The 15,333-nt window shown below is 29.4% G+C and overlaps 2 protein-coding genes across 2 annotated transcripts; both read right to left on the bottom strand.

The window, feature by feature from the left end:
• Positions 1–1,560: 1,560 nt before the first annotated feature.
• Positions 1,561–2,512, bottom strand: LOC121210056 (bidirectional sugar transporter SWEET16). Its single transcript, XM_041082141.1, has 4 exons — positions 2,316–2,512; positions 2,192–2,228; positions 1,888–2,098; positions 1,561–1,788 (listed from the first exon to the last, which is right to left on the bottom strand). The coding sequence occupies exons 1-4, from the start codon at positions 2,362–2,364 to the stop codon at positions 1,561–1,563; spliced, it is 525 nt and encodes a 174-aa protein (XP_040938075.1). The 5' UTR covers positions 2,365–2,512.
• A 9,483-nt stretch (positions 2,513–11,995) lies between these two features.
• Positions 11,996–15,123, bottom strand: LOC121209350 (probable carboxylesterase 15). Its single transcript, XM_041079890.1, has 2 exons — positions 14,268–15,123; positions 11,996–12,427 (listed from the first exon to the last, which is right to left on the bottom strand). The coding sequence occupies exons 1-2, from the start codon at positions 14,999–15,001 to the stop codon at positions 12,121–12,123; spliced, it is 1,041 nt and encodes a 346-aa protein (XP_040935824.1). The 5' UTR covers positions 15,002–15,123; the 3' UTR covers positions 11,996–12,120.
• Positions 15,124–15,333: the final 210 nt, after the last annotated feature.

Here is a 15,333-nt window from a genome sequence, read left to right on the forward strand (position 1 = left end):
TGTAGCACATTTTTTAATCTTTCTTATGCATGTAATCTTAGTTTTACAAGTGATTTTAGTAATGATTTTGTAGTCATCCTCTCTAGTTTGGTGAATGCTCAATTCTTTTGTTTATTTTTGCTCGCCGCTTTGGATCATCTGAAGTTGATTTCCTTATCGTATTAAGTTCTTACAATCATTCTAGATATTTTGTTCTTGAGTTGTGACAAAACCAATTGTTAACATGTCATAATATTCTATTGATGTTGAGGTTAAAATCTTTGTTGTGTTGATTAAATTTATCTTTCAACATCTACGATGAGTGTTTATTATTATTTTTCCTAAATTATATAATTCAATTCATTAAATTAATTAATTCGAAATATCATATCAAAGTTTTAACCTGTTTTTTATTTTACAGATTACTTGAAACACACATCCCACGCAGGCTATTAACCAACCGTGAACAAACCTCACCACATTATTTAACATTTTAATTATTGTACAAATAAATGATTAGTTGGATAATCATTAGTCATATCACTAAATAGATACTCAAACAACCCAATCATTTAATTATTGAGGAGATAATCATTTAATTATTTAACATGAGGCTCTCATGCTGCCATCCATCATCAACATGATCAGATGTTGTTTTTGATTGTTTAGGTTTCCAATATATTGCATAAAGATATCTGTTAAAAAAAAATCCATTATTTTATAACATTAAGATAGGGATGGACATTAAATGAACTGACTGCAATAAATGAAAATAATATATATATATATAGGTGAAGATGGCAGGCAACTCACTCCAATGAACCAGTCATTAGTAAGCAGTGCATAAACAGTCCATGTTAACCCATTGATGAAAAGGATGAAAGACAGGAGGAATGGCATGTACTCCACACTCTTTGTTCTCACCACTGTTTTCTGCACTTCTCAACACACACAATTGTAAAATCATGAATGCATCAATTTAGAGTAGAATTATAAGATTTACTCAAAAAAATAGAGTAAATTAGTCTTTATACATCAAATCTAAGAATAAATTAATTTTTTTCTATTAAAAATTTTATCTATTTATATTATTAAAAAATAATGTGGTTGATGAAATAAACAGACAATGATACATGACGTACTACGTGTACATCATGCTGACGTACAAAAATCAATTTTTAACAGTAAAAATGGATGAAATTATTAACAAAAAGAACAATTTACTTTTTTATATAATGTATAGAACTAATTTATCTATTTTTTTAATAGAGGGGCTGACTTTTATTATGCCTCTACCATACTTTTATCTCAAATTGGTACCAATATCATTTATTACTACATTAATATCGATTTCTCTAAGAATCAGACTACTTATTAAATATTGAAATTTTATTGAATGTTTAATAAAATCTAGTCAAAAATATTGTCAAAGTTTGAATAAATATTAAGCTTAGCTAAAACAAAAGTCAAATTTGACTTTGATAAGTATGAGTATTGATAGGCTGAATCCATAAATATCAGCTTGATTTTCTCTAATATTTATCCAATTAAACATCTCCCACATGTAATGCTAGATCTTATTCAAAAAACCTTGGAATGATTTTTATTCAAATGGAGTTTGGCTAAGGTTAACTTTGAATCACTACATGCAATAAGAGGTTTTAACTCTGAAAAAAAACAAAGATGACCATAGTCAACACTGAAACAAAAAATCGAAATATTGCATTCTCTATAAAAAATCTGAGTAACCAACACTGCTCCTATTGGGAACACCACATCCAACACTCCGAAAAGTGTCGCAGTTATAGCCTGGAATTTTCCCAGAATCCAAACAGAACATGATTATTGCTTAGTTTAAGAATATATGATCAATCTATATGAAAGGATCAATGGAAATTACCAACTTACTCTCGTCCTGGGAGGTGCAAAGATGAGGAATATGGTCACATATACAAGCTCAAGGACGGCACCGAAGCCATTAATGGTGGCTACAAGTATACTGTTAGGTTTCACAATTCCATAGTAAACCCACATATATCCATTTAATAGTTTGACAACGTAAGGAAGACAATCGAATTCCTCGGTGGATCGACGCTGCATGATGTACCAGAATGTTTTGCTGGAAAATATGACAGTGAAATGATTCACAAAACAAAGCATGGTTTTTCCCATAGTGTCATAAAAATGTAAGAGACAGGTGCATAGTACTTACGCTGGAGCCAGGTAAACCAGACCTGTCGTAATGTTGCCTGCAAAAACATATAATCTTACAATCATGACATTCTTACAAAGTCACAATGCATTAATCAAAAACTAAAACGAGTTATTGGTATTACCTAGCAACCCAAAAATGGTTATTAAACTAACCATGTTGGAGAAAAACATTAAACTAACGATGGAACTTTGCGATGTTTTGCTTTGGAGATGAAACTTCTATGCAGTGAGTTATTGTGGGATCTAAATGGTGATGGAAAAGTATAAAAATATCAGATTGGTCGGAAGTTAATGATATATCAACCTCTCTAGCGGCTTTCTGATCTTTAATTGCATATACAATGGACATGACACATGTTCATATATATATATATACATGTATATATATATATATATGTATGTATATATATATTTTTTTGGTGAAAACCCGGAAAGGGAAACGAAAGTGATCGGACTATATGATAACAGAGATAAATGAATTATTAAAGGCAAACAATAAAAGTACAATTATTTGGTGAAAATGGAATAAAAATATAAATATGTGATGAAAAATATTAAATTGGTCTAATGTCATGGGTTGCAAATTAAAATATGTGATGAATGTACATAAATTGTCTCGTAAAGGTCAATTGATCAAATGAGACTTATTTAATGCATTTCAACTGGCTCGATTCGTGAAATATATAAGGAAAATTTTCTACTTGAAGCCTTGTTAGCTCAATGAAACACTCCAATTAAACTAAAATTATTATGGTTAATATTTGTAATCCTAAGGAAGAAAGATGTATAAATTTAAATCTTTTAACACTCTCATTTTGTAGATAGCCAATACCCTTAACCATTGATATAATTCAATCTGTACCATTGGATTTGGAAGAGCTCAACTGTAAATATAAATAGAGCTCTTCTTATTTGTGATCATTCTATTTAAGGTTATTGAATATTTACTAGAGTATTTACTTAAATATTTGGCGTGATATTATTTTCTTATAACTTTTCTGTTTAATTCAATTTTTTTTATTTTTCGAGTTATTTTCACTTTATTTCGGTGCCTTGCATTATAAATTTTTAATTTTCCCAAGTTACACTAACTAAGACAGCTTTGAAGCAAAAATATCGTTCAAAATCTCGCAATTTACTGTGATAAAAGAGATTATGATTTGACTCAATTATGCTTTTGTCAAGTAAAGCCAAACAGTATAAGTTTGGATGTTTTGTGACTCAAAGTCAAAGATCATGATTTAAACTAATTTCCTAACTCTTTTGTCTGTGTCTAGCATTAATTGAATGGATGCCTTAAATTATTTACAGGTGAATAAAATTTGATTTAATTTAAAAAATTTAAAAGAAATTTAAATTTGAATTATTCGAGTTGAATTAATCAAATTAATTCAATTTTTTTAAACTTAAAATTCAAATTAAGTTCAATTTTTAAATTCGAATAATTCGAATAAACCAAATACCAAGCACTTTTATTTTACTTTCTTTCCGTCAACCCCCTTCAAACCTCTTACTTCTCCCCAACCCCAAAAACTTTTTTTCCTTTACATTCCCTTCAAACCTTTGACTTTCCCTTCGAAAAATTTACTTATTTCAAACCCTTACAATTTTTTTATTACTTTTTTCACAAAACTTCTACTTCCTTCAAATCTTGAAAAAAAAATTCTTTTTGCTTTCCCCTGAACTTTTATTTCCACTGGACCTCAAAATTTTTTTGCCGAACTTTTGTCTACTACTTATATTATTGAATTAAATTTCATATTTTGTACCATTTATATTGTTAAATTGTTTAATTATGTTGAATTTTTATCAATTTATGTTAAAATTAAATTATTAATGATGCCGTAAAATATTCATGTTAAAATTTTTTGTTGGTATTAATTTCACATTTTATCTTTAAAATTTTTTATTAAAAATCACATTTTTTACATTTAATATATATATATTTTAATTTCAAAATATACAGTGACAAGAATCAGAAGATAATTAAAGCAACTAAGCAAGTAAAGAAGCTAACCCGTATAAAAGATTAATAAATAAATTATGAGAGGATGAAAGTTAATAATAAATTTGATTACAGTGGGTGGTAGCCGCTACAAAGACCCTAAGTCATTTTTTTAATTTAATTCAAACAAATATATTCGATTCGATTAGAATTTCATTTCACTGGACTCTATTCGAGAAAATTTCAAAACGAGTTAAGATGATAAAATAGAATTTATCAACTCAATTAATTTAAAAATTTTCATTCGATTCGATTAAGCCTCACCCTTAAATTTACGAGCTTAATACCTTTTTAAAGAATAAACTATATATCATGGACCTTGCCATTTTTTACCCAAACTTTATGGGCTTTAGTTTGTTGCCCTTTGTACCCTTTGTGTTACTGGTCGTGTTGCTATAAAATCAAGCAAGAATTGAATTTAAATCTTTTAATATAATTTTAAGTTCTCTTATAATAGAGGAAATTTTAATCTTTATACATATATACATCACTATTTATTAATCTTTATCCTCATCATTACGAAGATAATCGAAGACCTTTATATATATATATATATGCACTTAAAACATAAAAAAGTAAAACTTCATTTTGTTCATTGAGAAAATTTCATTTTAAGTGCAAATATTGTAGAAATAAATTTGAGTGATTCACTTAGTTTATATTTAAACTTTTGGGAGATAAGTCTTTGAAGAGATTGATCGATTATTTAGAGTATAAAATTAGGATTATTAAAATAAAACTTAAATCACAACTTATACTCGTTGATGTTGGAATGACTCTTTAGGCAATACTGCAAATATAAGAATATTTCGAACTACGTAAACAAGTTTTTGGTCTTCATCTGTGTATTCCATGCCGTACTCTTGGTCCAATTGCAACTTATCTTACATCTGTCTAGCAAAAATCAACCAACTTTCACTATTCTTAATTTTTTTGGTCACCTAATTAACAAAAATACAAAATGACCATTCAACTAGTCCAATTTTCATTTTTTGGTCCAATTCTATTAACGGGCATTGACTTTATGATGGAGAGATGACATGGAAGTTCTAAAATTGACATATTAATAAATTTAACCGTCAACGTTTAAATATTGTGCCAACTTGGTCATGATTTTAAAGAAATTAGCCTTTAATATTTACACATTATCTCAATTTGGTACTTATTCTAAAAACAAATAAAAAATTCTTTTCTTTTACTTCTTTTATTTTTATTTTTATTATCTCTATTTCTTTCCTTCCTCCCTATCTTCTTTATTTTTTTTTTCTTTTCTATTCTCCTTTCTTCTTACTCACCCAAACTTAGCTGCGGTCGCCTTCACCTCCATTGTGTCAACGTCTTATCCGATGACCAATGGCATCGACTACTAATTTTTAATTTTTCCTTAAAGACAAAAGGTTAAAATTTGTCATAAGTACATGTACTCTTCATAAATTTAGAATTTAGTCCTTATACTTTTATTTCAAAGAATTTAGTTCCTCTACTTTTTGAGATTTCAAAATTCAAGTCCGACTATTAACATTACTAAACTTTTTTTTGTTAAATCATGTTTATTACAACATCAATTTTTTAGTTACATAGCTATCAAATGAGTTTTTTTTTTTGAATTTCAAAATGTCATACTAACAAATTTAACCAAAAAATTAGCAAAGTTAACAATTGGACATGAATTTTGAAATCTAAAATGTAGAGAAACTAAATTTCTATAAATAAAAGTATAGAGATTAAATTCTAAATCTGTAAAAATTACAGAGAATTATAGGGATGTACAAACTTCAGTTAAAATCGAATTAACTGGTCGAACCGATCTAATTTGGTTAATCGATCGGTGATTGAACTTAGTTCAATCAGAGGTCTGTTAATGGTTTTTTGGAATTTCGATTATCGGTTAATTTAGTTCGAAATAGAATAATTAACTGAATTAACCTAACTTAATTATTAATGTTATGTGTTAATTTAAAGACTTGTGTAATGTTTTTAATTATGTAGTGTTTTGAAGACATAAAATTTTGATTAATTCGGTTAACTTTCAAGGCAAAAACATATATTTCAGTTAATTTCAATGCATTTGTTGACATGTTTTATACTAATTTTAACCAAAAGAAAAAAAAAAATTTCAGTTAATCGACCAAACTAATCGAAATATTTCAGTTCAGTTAATTCTTTTTAAAAAAAATTCGATTCGATTAGCTATTAAAAGATTATACAACTTAGTTAATTCAATTAATACTAATTTAATTTAATTATTAATCAAACCCACTGTTTAAAAACCCTTAAAAAATTATGGCATATTTCAAACCAAGACAAAGCGTTTAAAGTTGAAACAATATTTACGTATCTATACCTCATAAAGCACAAAGTCAATTTCTTCCTTCCACTTCTACTCCCACTCATCCACTGCCCTCCACCATCCCCACCGTTACTAACGCCGCGGCCTCAAAATGTCGTCAACGGAGTCTCTCATCCTCCAATTCCATGAAATCTCTGCCGTTAAATTCGACAACTTCAAGCTAAAATGTACCAAATATATATCATCAATATACAAGTATGAAGTACAAATTAAGAGATTCACCATGCAAATTAACTACTAAAATGTTTGACCAAAATATTTCTTTAATATTTAACTTTAAAACATTTTTAATGTTATGATATAATTAAAAGTGATTGACGAAATTATCTTTCAAAATTTTTAATCCTTGAAAAATAAAATCCAAATTTTATGCCAACAACATCATCAAGAGGTTTGCTTTCTTGAATCAAGACCATTAGCGACCTACAATTAAATTACGGGCAACTCTCTTTTGCTCAATTTTGCCAATGAATGGAATATTGATTGGTTAATTATAGAAAATTAAGATCTTATATTGTTATTGATTGAGTTTTAACTTGATTGTTATGGATATTGTTATCAATGCAAGAGGATCTGAGTTCAAGTGCGCTAAAATGCATTAATATACTCTTATTTTTATGGGTTGAGAGGAACTATAAGTAATTTTAGGCATTGTGTCAAAAAAGAGCAGATATGATTATTCGAATTGTTGGAATTTGCTCAAGTTGGAGATGTAAAATTTTTTAAAAAGTTTATTTTAATATTTTAATTTGGTTTTTACAAAAAGATGCATATTTAAAAAGAAAATTAGGGTTAAAAACCTACAAACCTAACTTAGAAAAGAAAAGACCAATTAAAAATTTTAATTAAAATTATCGCATTGTTGGAGCATTTCCATGTAACACAAAAATTCAATGAAGGTTCTGATGAAGCAAAAATATTGATTTGGTGGAGTAAGCTCGTCTAACACACACACAAAAAAAAGGGATAATGGTATATTTGGTACTTGAATTTTATCAAATTTTCTAATGTGGTACTTATAATTTTACAATGTCTATTTTAATACCTGTGTTTTTATGTTTTTTATTCCGGGCCGGGTTCAGGTTAGACCCAGACAAAAATTTAGGCTCATTTTCTAGGTCCGAGCTTGGCCCGAAATATGGGCATAAAAATTTGTCTAAGCCCGGCCCGAAATAAAATTGTCAAGCCTGAGCTTAGCCCGGCCCGAACCATATTAAATTTTTTTTAACTTACTTCATTAAATAAAAATTTTAAAATATAATAAATCAAATACATTTAAAAACATGATTATATTAAAATTAAAAATAAAATGTAAATATAATTAAAAATAATATATATATATATAGCAACAAGAACACTTTACTGCTTAAAACAACAAAATGCCAAATTCAATTAAAAGATAAAAAGAGATTTTTTCCATGTTATGGAAATGGAAACCCACATAATATATAGATTTTACATCACAGGCTCGATTGCCTAGCCCTCACAACCTCATTCAAGTTGGCTGATCATGGACCAAACTTTCATCAAGTATAGGTAAACAAGTTTTAGAGCCTGATGCTATCATGCTAACCAGCTAGTGCATAATCTGATCCTTTGTAATTTACTTTTTTACAAACAAATACATTCTAAGCATTACAACATGCCTAATCTTCATTGTAATGAACAATTTCAACATCATAATAGTTTATTTATATGGAAAACAAAAAACTTTCACATAATAGACTAGTATTTTATATAACAGACCACTCAGTAATACTATTAGTTCCAAAACGTAAACAAGCAAGAACAAATTTATATCATTTACCTTGACAAAGTATTCTTCACCAATGAGGAAATTTATAAGCAGTAAAGTGTTCTTGTTGATATATATATATATATTAAAAATAAAATTTAAAAACAAATAAAAAGTTATACTAAAACAATTCTTAAAACAATACACAAATTGAAAATATAATAAAAAGTGATTATATTAAAATTGAAAATAAAATGTAAATATGATTAAAAATAATATATATATAGTATATAATTCGGGCCGGACCCGGGCCAAAAAAATGTACCTGAGCCCTGCCCGTTTTCTAAACGGGCCTCATTTTTTTGCCCAAACCCATATTTCGGGCCTATATTTTTACCCAAACCCTCTCATTTTTCGGGCGGACCTTTGGGTTGGGCCGGGTAGCCCAGCCCATGCACACCTCTATTTCTCACTAAATGTGTTAATTTTTGACATATTAGGACATGTGGCCCAATTGTAATTCAAGGGTGAAAATAGGATTATTTAACATGTTAGGACATGTTAGGATTTAGTTTTTTGTTGAAAAGAACAAATTAATAATAAAATTAATGGTTATAAAAGTAGCCACTTTTATTTGTCTCAGATTACATTTTAGTTATTTATGTTTGAAATGTTACGTTTTAGCCACTTACGTTATCGTCTTGTTACGAAGTGGTCACTCTACTGTTAAGCTCTGTTACCTCCCTAACGGTGGTCCTACTCCAATTAGATTTTAAATGCCAACTTGGATGTCGTACATGGTAATCCAAATTAAATATATTTAATTAAAACCTATTTTCATCCCAACAACTGGACATCCAAGTTGGCATTTAAAATCCATTTGGACTGCTACGTAGGACCGCCGTTAGAGAGGTAATAGAGCTTAATGGTACAATGACTACTTCGGAACAAAACAATAATGTAAGTGATTAAAATGTAACATTTCAAACATAAGTGACTAATATGTAATCTGAGACAAACAAAAGTGACTATTTTTATAATTTACCCTAAAATTAAGGGATAATGGGTGAGAAATGGTATAAAAACTAAGGGGAAAATAGGATTATTGAATACGGGGTATGGTCTCTAGTTTTTTTTTTTAAAATTTTTAAGTGACATGTGGCATCTTACAATTAGATCACGTGTTTTGACAGATAAAAAATTAACACCATTTCAGAAGTACAGCATGGTTAACTAACGATACAAAAGTATAAGTATTAAATTAAACATTTTGAAAGTTCAAATACGTTAAAAAATTTGATAAAGTCTAAATACCAATTATTTAATTATTCCAAAAAATAGAAAAGATGCCGCTAGAGTGGTAATATTGGTTCAATGGAGTATTACTCGTATGAGTTAAATTTTTTTATAAAAAAAAGAAATAAAGAAAAAGGACATCGATGAAGCAGAACGAATGGTTTGGTGGAGCACACTCAATATCAACTTAGAATGGATTAACCTCCTTGGTCTATTGTTCAACCCCTCTTAATTAGCTTCTACAGCTTAGAAATCTAGTATTGATTCATATTAATTGCTGATTGTTATATCTTTACCTAGTTTGGGCATGTGACATTTCGAGAGGTCATTTGAGATGTACCTACGGGTGATGCTTTATTTTACATTGTCCAATTAGTTACTAGGGGAATAGTCATTCGAGCATCTCACTTTTCACCAAGCCACTCGTTTTTAACAAGAATGCTCCTGTCTCCAAGTGAGACCCCAGGGGTTTAGCAAGGAAAATGTCAAAACAATATAACGCTTGATGACAACCCATGTATAACAACCTTGCCACCTAGCCAACAACACGAGCATTATGTTTTGAATTTGTCGATGAAGCAAGGATGAATAAAGGATCTTTCCCCATCATCAACCCTAAGCAATATCCTCAGCACTCAACCTTCCTCATCTTTACAATCTGCTCTATCTCCTTTACTTTTTTCTACTCTCGGCCTGTTTAGGTGAATTGACCTCTTTTACACCACCACCATCTTCTCCTTGTCTTCTCCTTTGTTGAATATATGTATCAATATTAACTTTATATAGTCTAGATCAATACAAACTCACTCAGACTTAGGGACAGATTCTTGATTTTCCTTTTAGATCTACAAGGGGGAGTCTATTTTTGACAAAAAGGGAGAAGATAGAGCACTCATGTTATTGCTACTAGAAGACAAGGATATGGCGTTTTTTGTTTGGTTTTATTAGACTAATTAATTTTATGTGGGTTTGTATGAGATGATTGTATTATTCTTTAACACACATGGATTCTGTAAAAAAATTTCAAAATGTATTTATTTATATTATCTTTTATTTTGTCATTTTAAAAATGAAGATGAAATATTTGAAAGAGCTTAAATTATGGAATTTGTTGTTTCATAATTTAGAGGATAAAGATTAGTTTATAATAAGGAGAGATTGTGGTGATGAAAGAGACATCATCGCTTTTGACAACTCAGTCCTTAATTTCAGGAGCATTATCGTCTGGAAGATTAACCATTCCCTTTTCTTTTTCCTTCAATTTCAAACCAATTTTGAGCAGCCATGAATGCCAGAACAAATCAATCACATATTTTGATAGTAAGCTTATTATTATTATTATTATTATTATTATCTAATATTATCTAATTTTGGAATATTTGAATTTGTATTGTGCCAATCTCTCTTAATCTAATCACTCAAGTTCAATTTATTTTGGATTCAAATTATTTTATGTTTTAAGTCAATTTGAGTTCGGGTTATCCATTTTTATAATTAAATTGAATTGAATTACGTTCAAATTCAAGTTGACGGAAAATTTTCTGGGTTTAAGTTGGCATTGACATATCTAAAAAGGGTTTTACACTATAGTATTAATATAGTATTTCACATATATAACTACATGATACAATAAAAATAACTAAGGTTCCGTTTGTTTTATTGAAAAACAACTTTCGAAAAATGGATTGATTTTCTGAAAAAACTTATATTTTCTAGTGTTTGGATAATTTTGCATAAAATATTTTTCGTTGTTTGGCAAATTATTCTGAAACCATTTTTTAAAAGTTGTTCTTAGTAAAATAAACACAACATAAATATATTTATTACAAAATATTATAGTAGCATTTTTTTGACAATAAAACTTATTTTTATAATAAAATAATAATTAATATAATATATAAACTTAATAATAAAAAATCTCTAATTAAAACTTAATTTAAATAACATGTATTACATATACGAGAGTTGATAAGGACACATAAGAGTTGGAAGGGATGAATGAAGTTGAGCATAATTTAAATAAATACTCATTTTTATATAATTAAAATATCCATATTTTATTTATACAATAAAACATTTATTATTAAATATGATATATATATTATTAAAAATTAATATAAAAATTTCCAATAATATATTAAAAATATTATTTTAAAATTTAAATTATTATTGTTAAAATTTATTATTAAAATAAAATTGTACTATTAAATAATTAACTAAAAACAATTAATTATATTATTAAATATGTATTTTTAATAGTATTGGATATTATAATATTAGATGTTAACATTTTAATATTTTTAAAATTTAAATTTAAAATTTTATTATTAATATAACAATATTAGGTTTGATTGAATTTAATTTTTATATAAAATATAACATTATTTATAATAAAAATTCTTTTTCGAAATATGAGTTAGGCTTTCAAAAGAGAAATCGATTTACAATATAACACGAAAAAATAACTAGCTACACCAAAAATATATAAAAAAAATTTACTAAATAACACACATTATTCAGAAACCACTATATATAAGACTTTCAATTGGAGTTATCTAAGATGAAGTCTCGTATACGTTGTATTACTTTCTCAGCCACATCGGAGAAAGGATGATCAGTGAAAAAGCCATGCTGTTGGCCTTCAACCTCCACAAATTCAACCTTCTTCCCCAATTGTTTCAACCTTGTAGCATAATCTTCAAGCCTATCTCTCAATATTTCACCCCCACCCACTACTACCAAAATGGGATCCAACGGCACCTCCGCAAGGTTTTGGCTACAAGGCCCGAAAGGGTTCACCAATGGATCATCCAAAGTACTTCCAACAGGTATCGATAGCCTCCAAAACCTATGAAAAAGAAAACATCAAGATAAAAGTTCTCCATATGCTGACTACTGTGTAAGCATGGTGAGGGGGAAATATATACATACACATGGAAATTAAAGAGCCAATCATCTATTTTAGGGGACCTTCATTGAGTGTGACTTTTCAATTTAGTTGGCCTATCCTCACAATTGATTCATTAGTTTCAGTCTGCAAAATCGAAAATACTAGACCATTCATCGATCGTTTTCAATTTTTTTTGGTTGCTCTATTCAAAAGATTCTCATAAAATCATAATTGTTTCCACCATTGAATAGATTTTTGATTTATATTAGTTGCCCATATTGCTTGTTCTTTCTGCATAGATAAGGGTTAAACCATATTTATATTGATCAAAGCTTATTGCCTTCTCTTTCTGATATAATGAAAGGTCACTTCATTAGACATGTATAAAATGGTTATATAACATATCTTGGTCCTCTTAAATATTAGCAATTCAATTTAATCCTTTTAGTCCTCCTTGAAAATTTATATTTTTATTTCAACCCCACCAAAATTTTAATCCTATAATGGAGGGAACTGCCTCTAGATGCTTTCATCGTTAATTTGAAGGATGTTATTGACATTACGCATTCATTCCTTTTTGAAAATGAATTTTCAATTGTTCATGTGTTAATTGGACAGTTCAAAAATCATGGAACACTGAAAGATTCTAAGGTTTTATACTTAAACTTTTGTGAAAGAAAGGGATAGGTCCTCCATATTCCATTCAAATTATGAATTAGTTTTATGTTAAGTGAACAGTGAAGATGAAAGAAGTGTGAGAAAGTAGGCTAAAATGCTTTTATCTAAAGTGGAAAATTAAGAGGAATTTATCCTTGCAATTAGTGGAACAACCATGACTTAATTAATAATAATAAATATGATAAAAGCAGTGAATATATACAATTGTTGACCTTAACTTCAATTTTACCTTTCTATAGAATATCGAATAAACCGACCATGAAAATTTTTGGAATTTTTTTAATGAAATTTGTATTCCAATCCCATTAATTATTAGGGATTAATTTTCCTCTCTTTACTCAAAAATTGATAAATTAATCCCTCTAGGTTAGATCAAAAAGTAAAGTAATCCTTTTTGTTAAACATTTCATCCATCTCTACTGTTAAAAGTTGACGCCGTTAATGGAATAACCAGGCAGTTTCACGTGACATGCTACGTATAACTCATGTTGATGTACATAGCCTAGTTTTTAAGAGTAGAAATTGATGACATTTTTAATAGATGGACCCGTTTGCTTTTTGATTTTACGTATAGTGATTAATTTGCCTATTTTTTGAGTAGAAGAGGTAAAATGTAATCTAACTCTTAATATAAGGTCTCTATGGTACTTTTACCGGATTAATTGCATTAGACATTAGTAAACTACTGTTTAAAGTCTAAATTACTTTTCAAACCTTAAAATACTCTATTCGAGTTTGTTAAAATATCAGTATTATATCAATCAAATCATTTTGTCAGTTGATCTATTAATTTATACATCAAATGTCAACTTAAATATTATGTAGATCATATTACGTGTATTAACGACATTATCTGCTTTTTTTTTTTAACATATCATATTAAAAATTGTAGGATATGACATGTTTCAAATATTATCTATGTCAGTTGGGAATTGATATTTAATGTTCAAGTCATTAGAAGGTTCTGAAGTTTGAAGATTAATTTAGATTTAAACAATTGTTTGACGATGGTGAAATTAACCCAATTGTTAATTAACTAAGGTTGGATTGTAATATTTGTTAATTAAAAAGAAAAAAGAACAAAAAAAAAAAAAGAGAGTGAAATTACTATGATCCTAACCTGTCATACATCTCCAAGTTCCAAAATGCTTCACATGGCTGCTCTAGCTCGCTCTTTGTTCTCACACTCCCACCAAAAAATGGAGCCACCAGCACGTACCCTCGAACCCTAACCGGTGCCAACTCCATTGAACCAGCCTTCAGCTTGACAGCCAAATGGTGAGCCAAGTTGCCCCCAGACGAGTCGCCCAAAACAAACACCCGGTCAAAGTCAACCCCAGTCAACCACGTATCCACGTCTTCAACATTCTTCCCATGCATGGCTGCTTGTCCCTGCAGCCACTTTAGAGCTAAACACGCATCGTCAGAGGCCGCGGGTAGCCGATGCTCGGGTGCTAGCCGATGATCTGGCGCGACAATGAGCATGTTAAACGCCTTCGTTAGGCGAGCACAAAGGTTATGAAAATGCGGGAACGTACGGGAACCGAAACAGAAGCCTCCGCCATGGAAATAGAATAGGATCGGAAGCTTTTCAAGAGAAGTGGAAGGGGAGGGTTTATATAGACGAAGATGGAGGTTCCAATTGGCGTCGAAACGGAGGTCTTTGTAAAGGACGGAGTCGTCGTCGAGGAGAGGAGTGGGGCATGGGACTTCAGGGTTTCGAGAAATGGAACCATCGCTGTAGAGCTTGAGGAGACCAAAGCAATCTTCAACGACATGAGGAAGAGAACCCATTTTTTTCTGACACTTTCCCGGGAAAGTTTGTTGTTGTTTGGTAGAGAGGAAAAATGTCATGAACACACTATATATAGAAAGGTGAAAGGACTAAAACAAGGATTATGCATGTAAGTAAACAGTCTAAATTGGATTTATTAGGTTTTTAAATGTTAAACATGATCCGTGTGGGCTGGCTCTAAAGATTCATCCACTGTTTCTGACAAGGGGTTTATATTTATTTATATTTCTAGTTTCTATACTAGCAGTCCGTCAATTAATCCTCACACATTTTTAATTAAATAAAAATTTTTTCCCCTTCTCCCTCCTATCCCACTTTTCATGTCTTCTTTCCCCCAGTCTCTCGTGACTGTCCACCCTCGCAACGACTGTTATGACAATGTTTAATAATG

Source organism: Gossypium hirsutum, chromosome A11, assembly GCF_007990345.1.
Source record: "Gossypium hirsutum isolate 1008001.06 chromosome A11, Gossypium_hirsutum_v2.1, whole genome shotgun sequence".
Classification (NCBI taxonomy): Eukaryota; Viridiplantae; Streptophyta; class Magnoliopsida; order Malvales; family Malvaceae; genus Gossypium; species Gossypium hirsutum.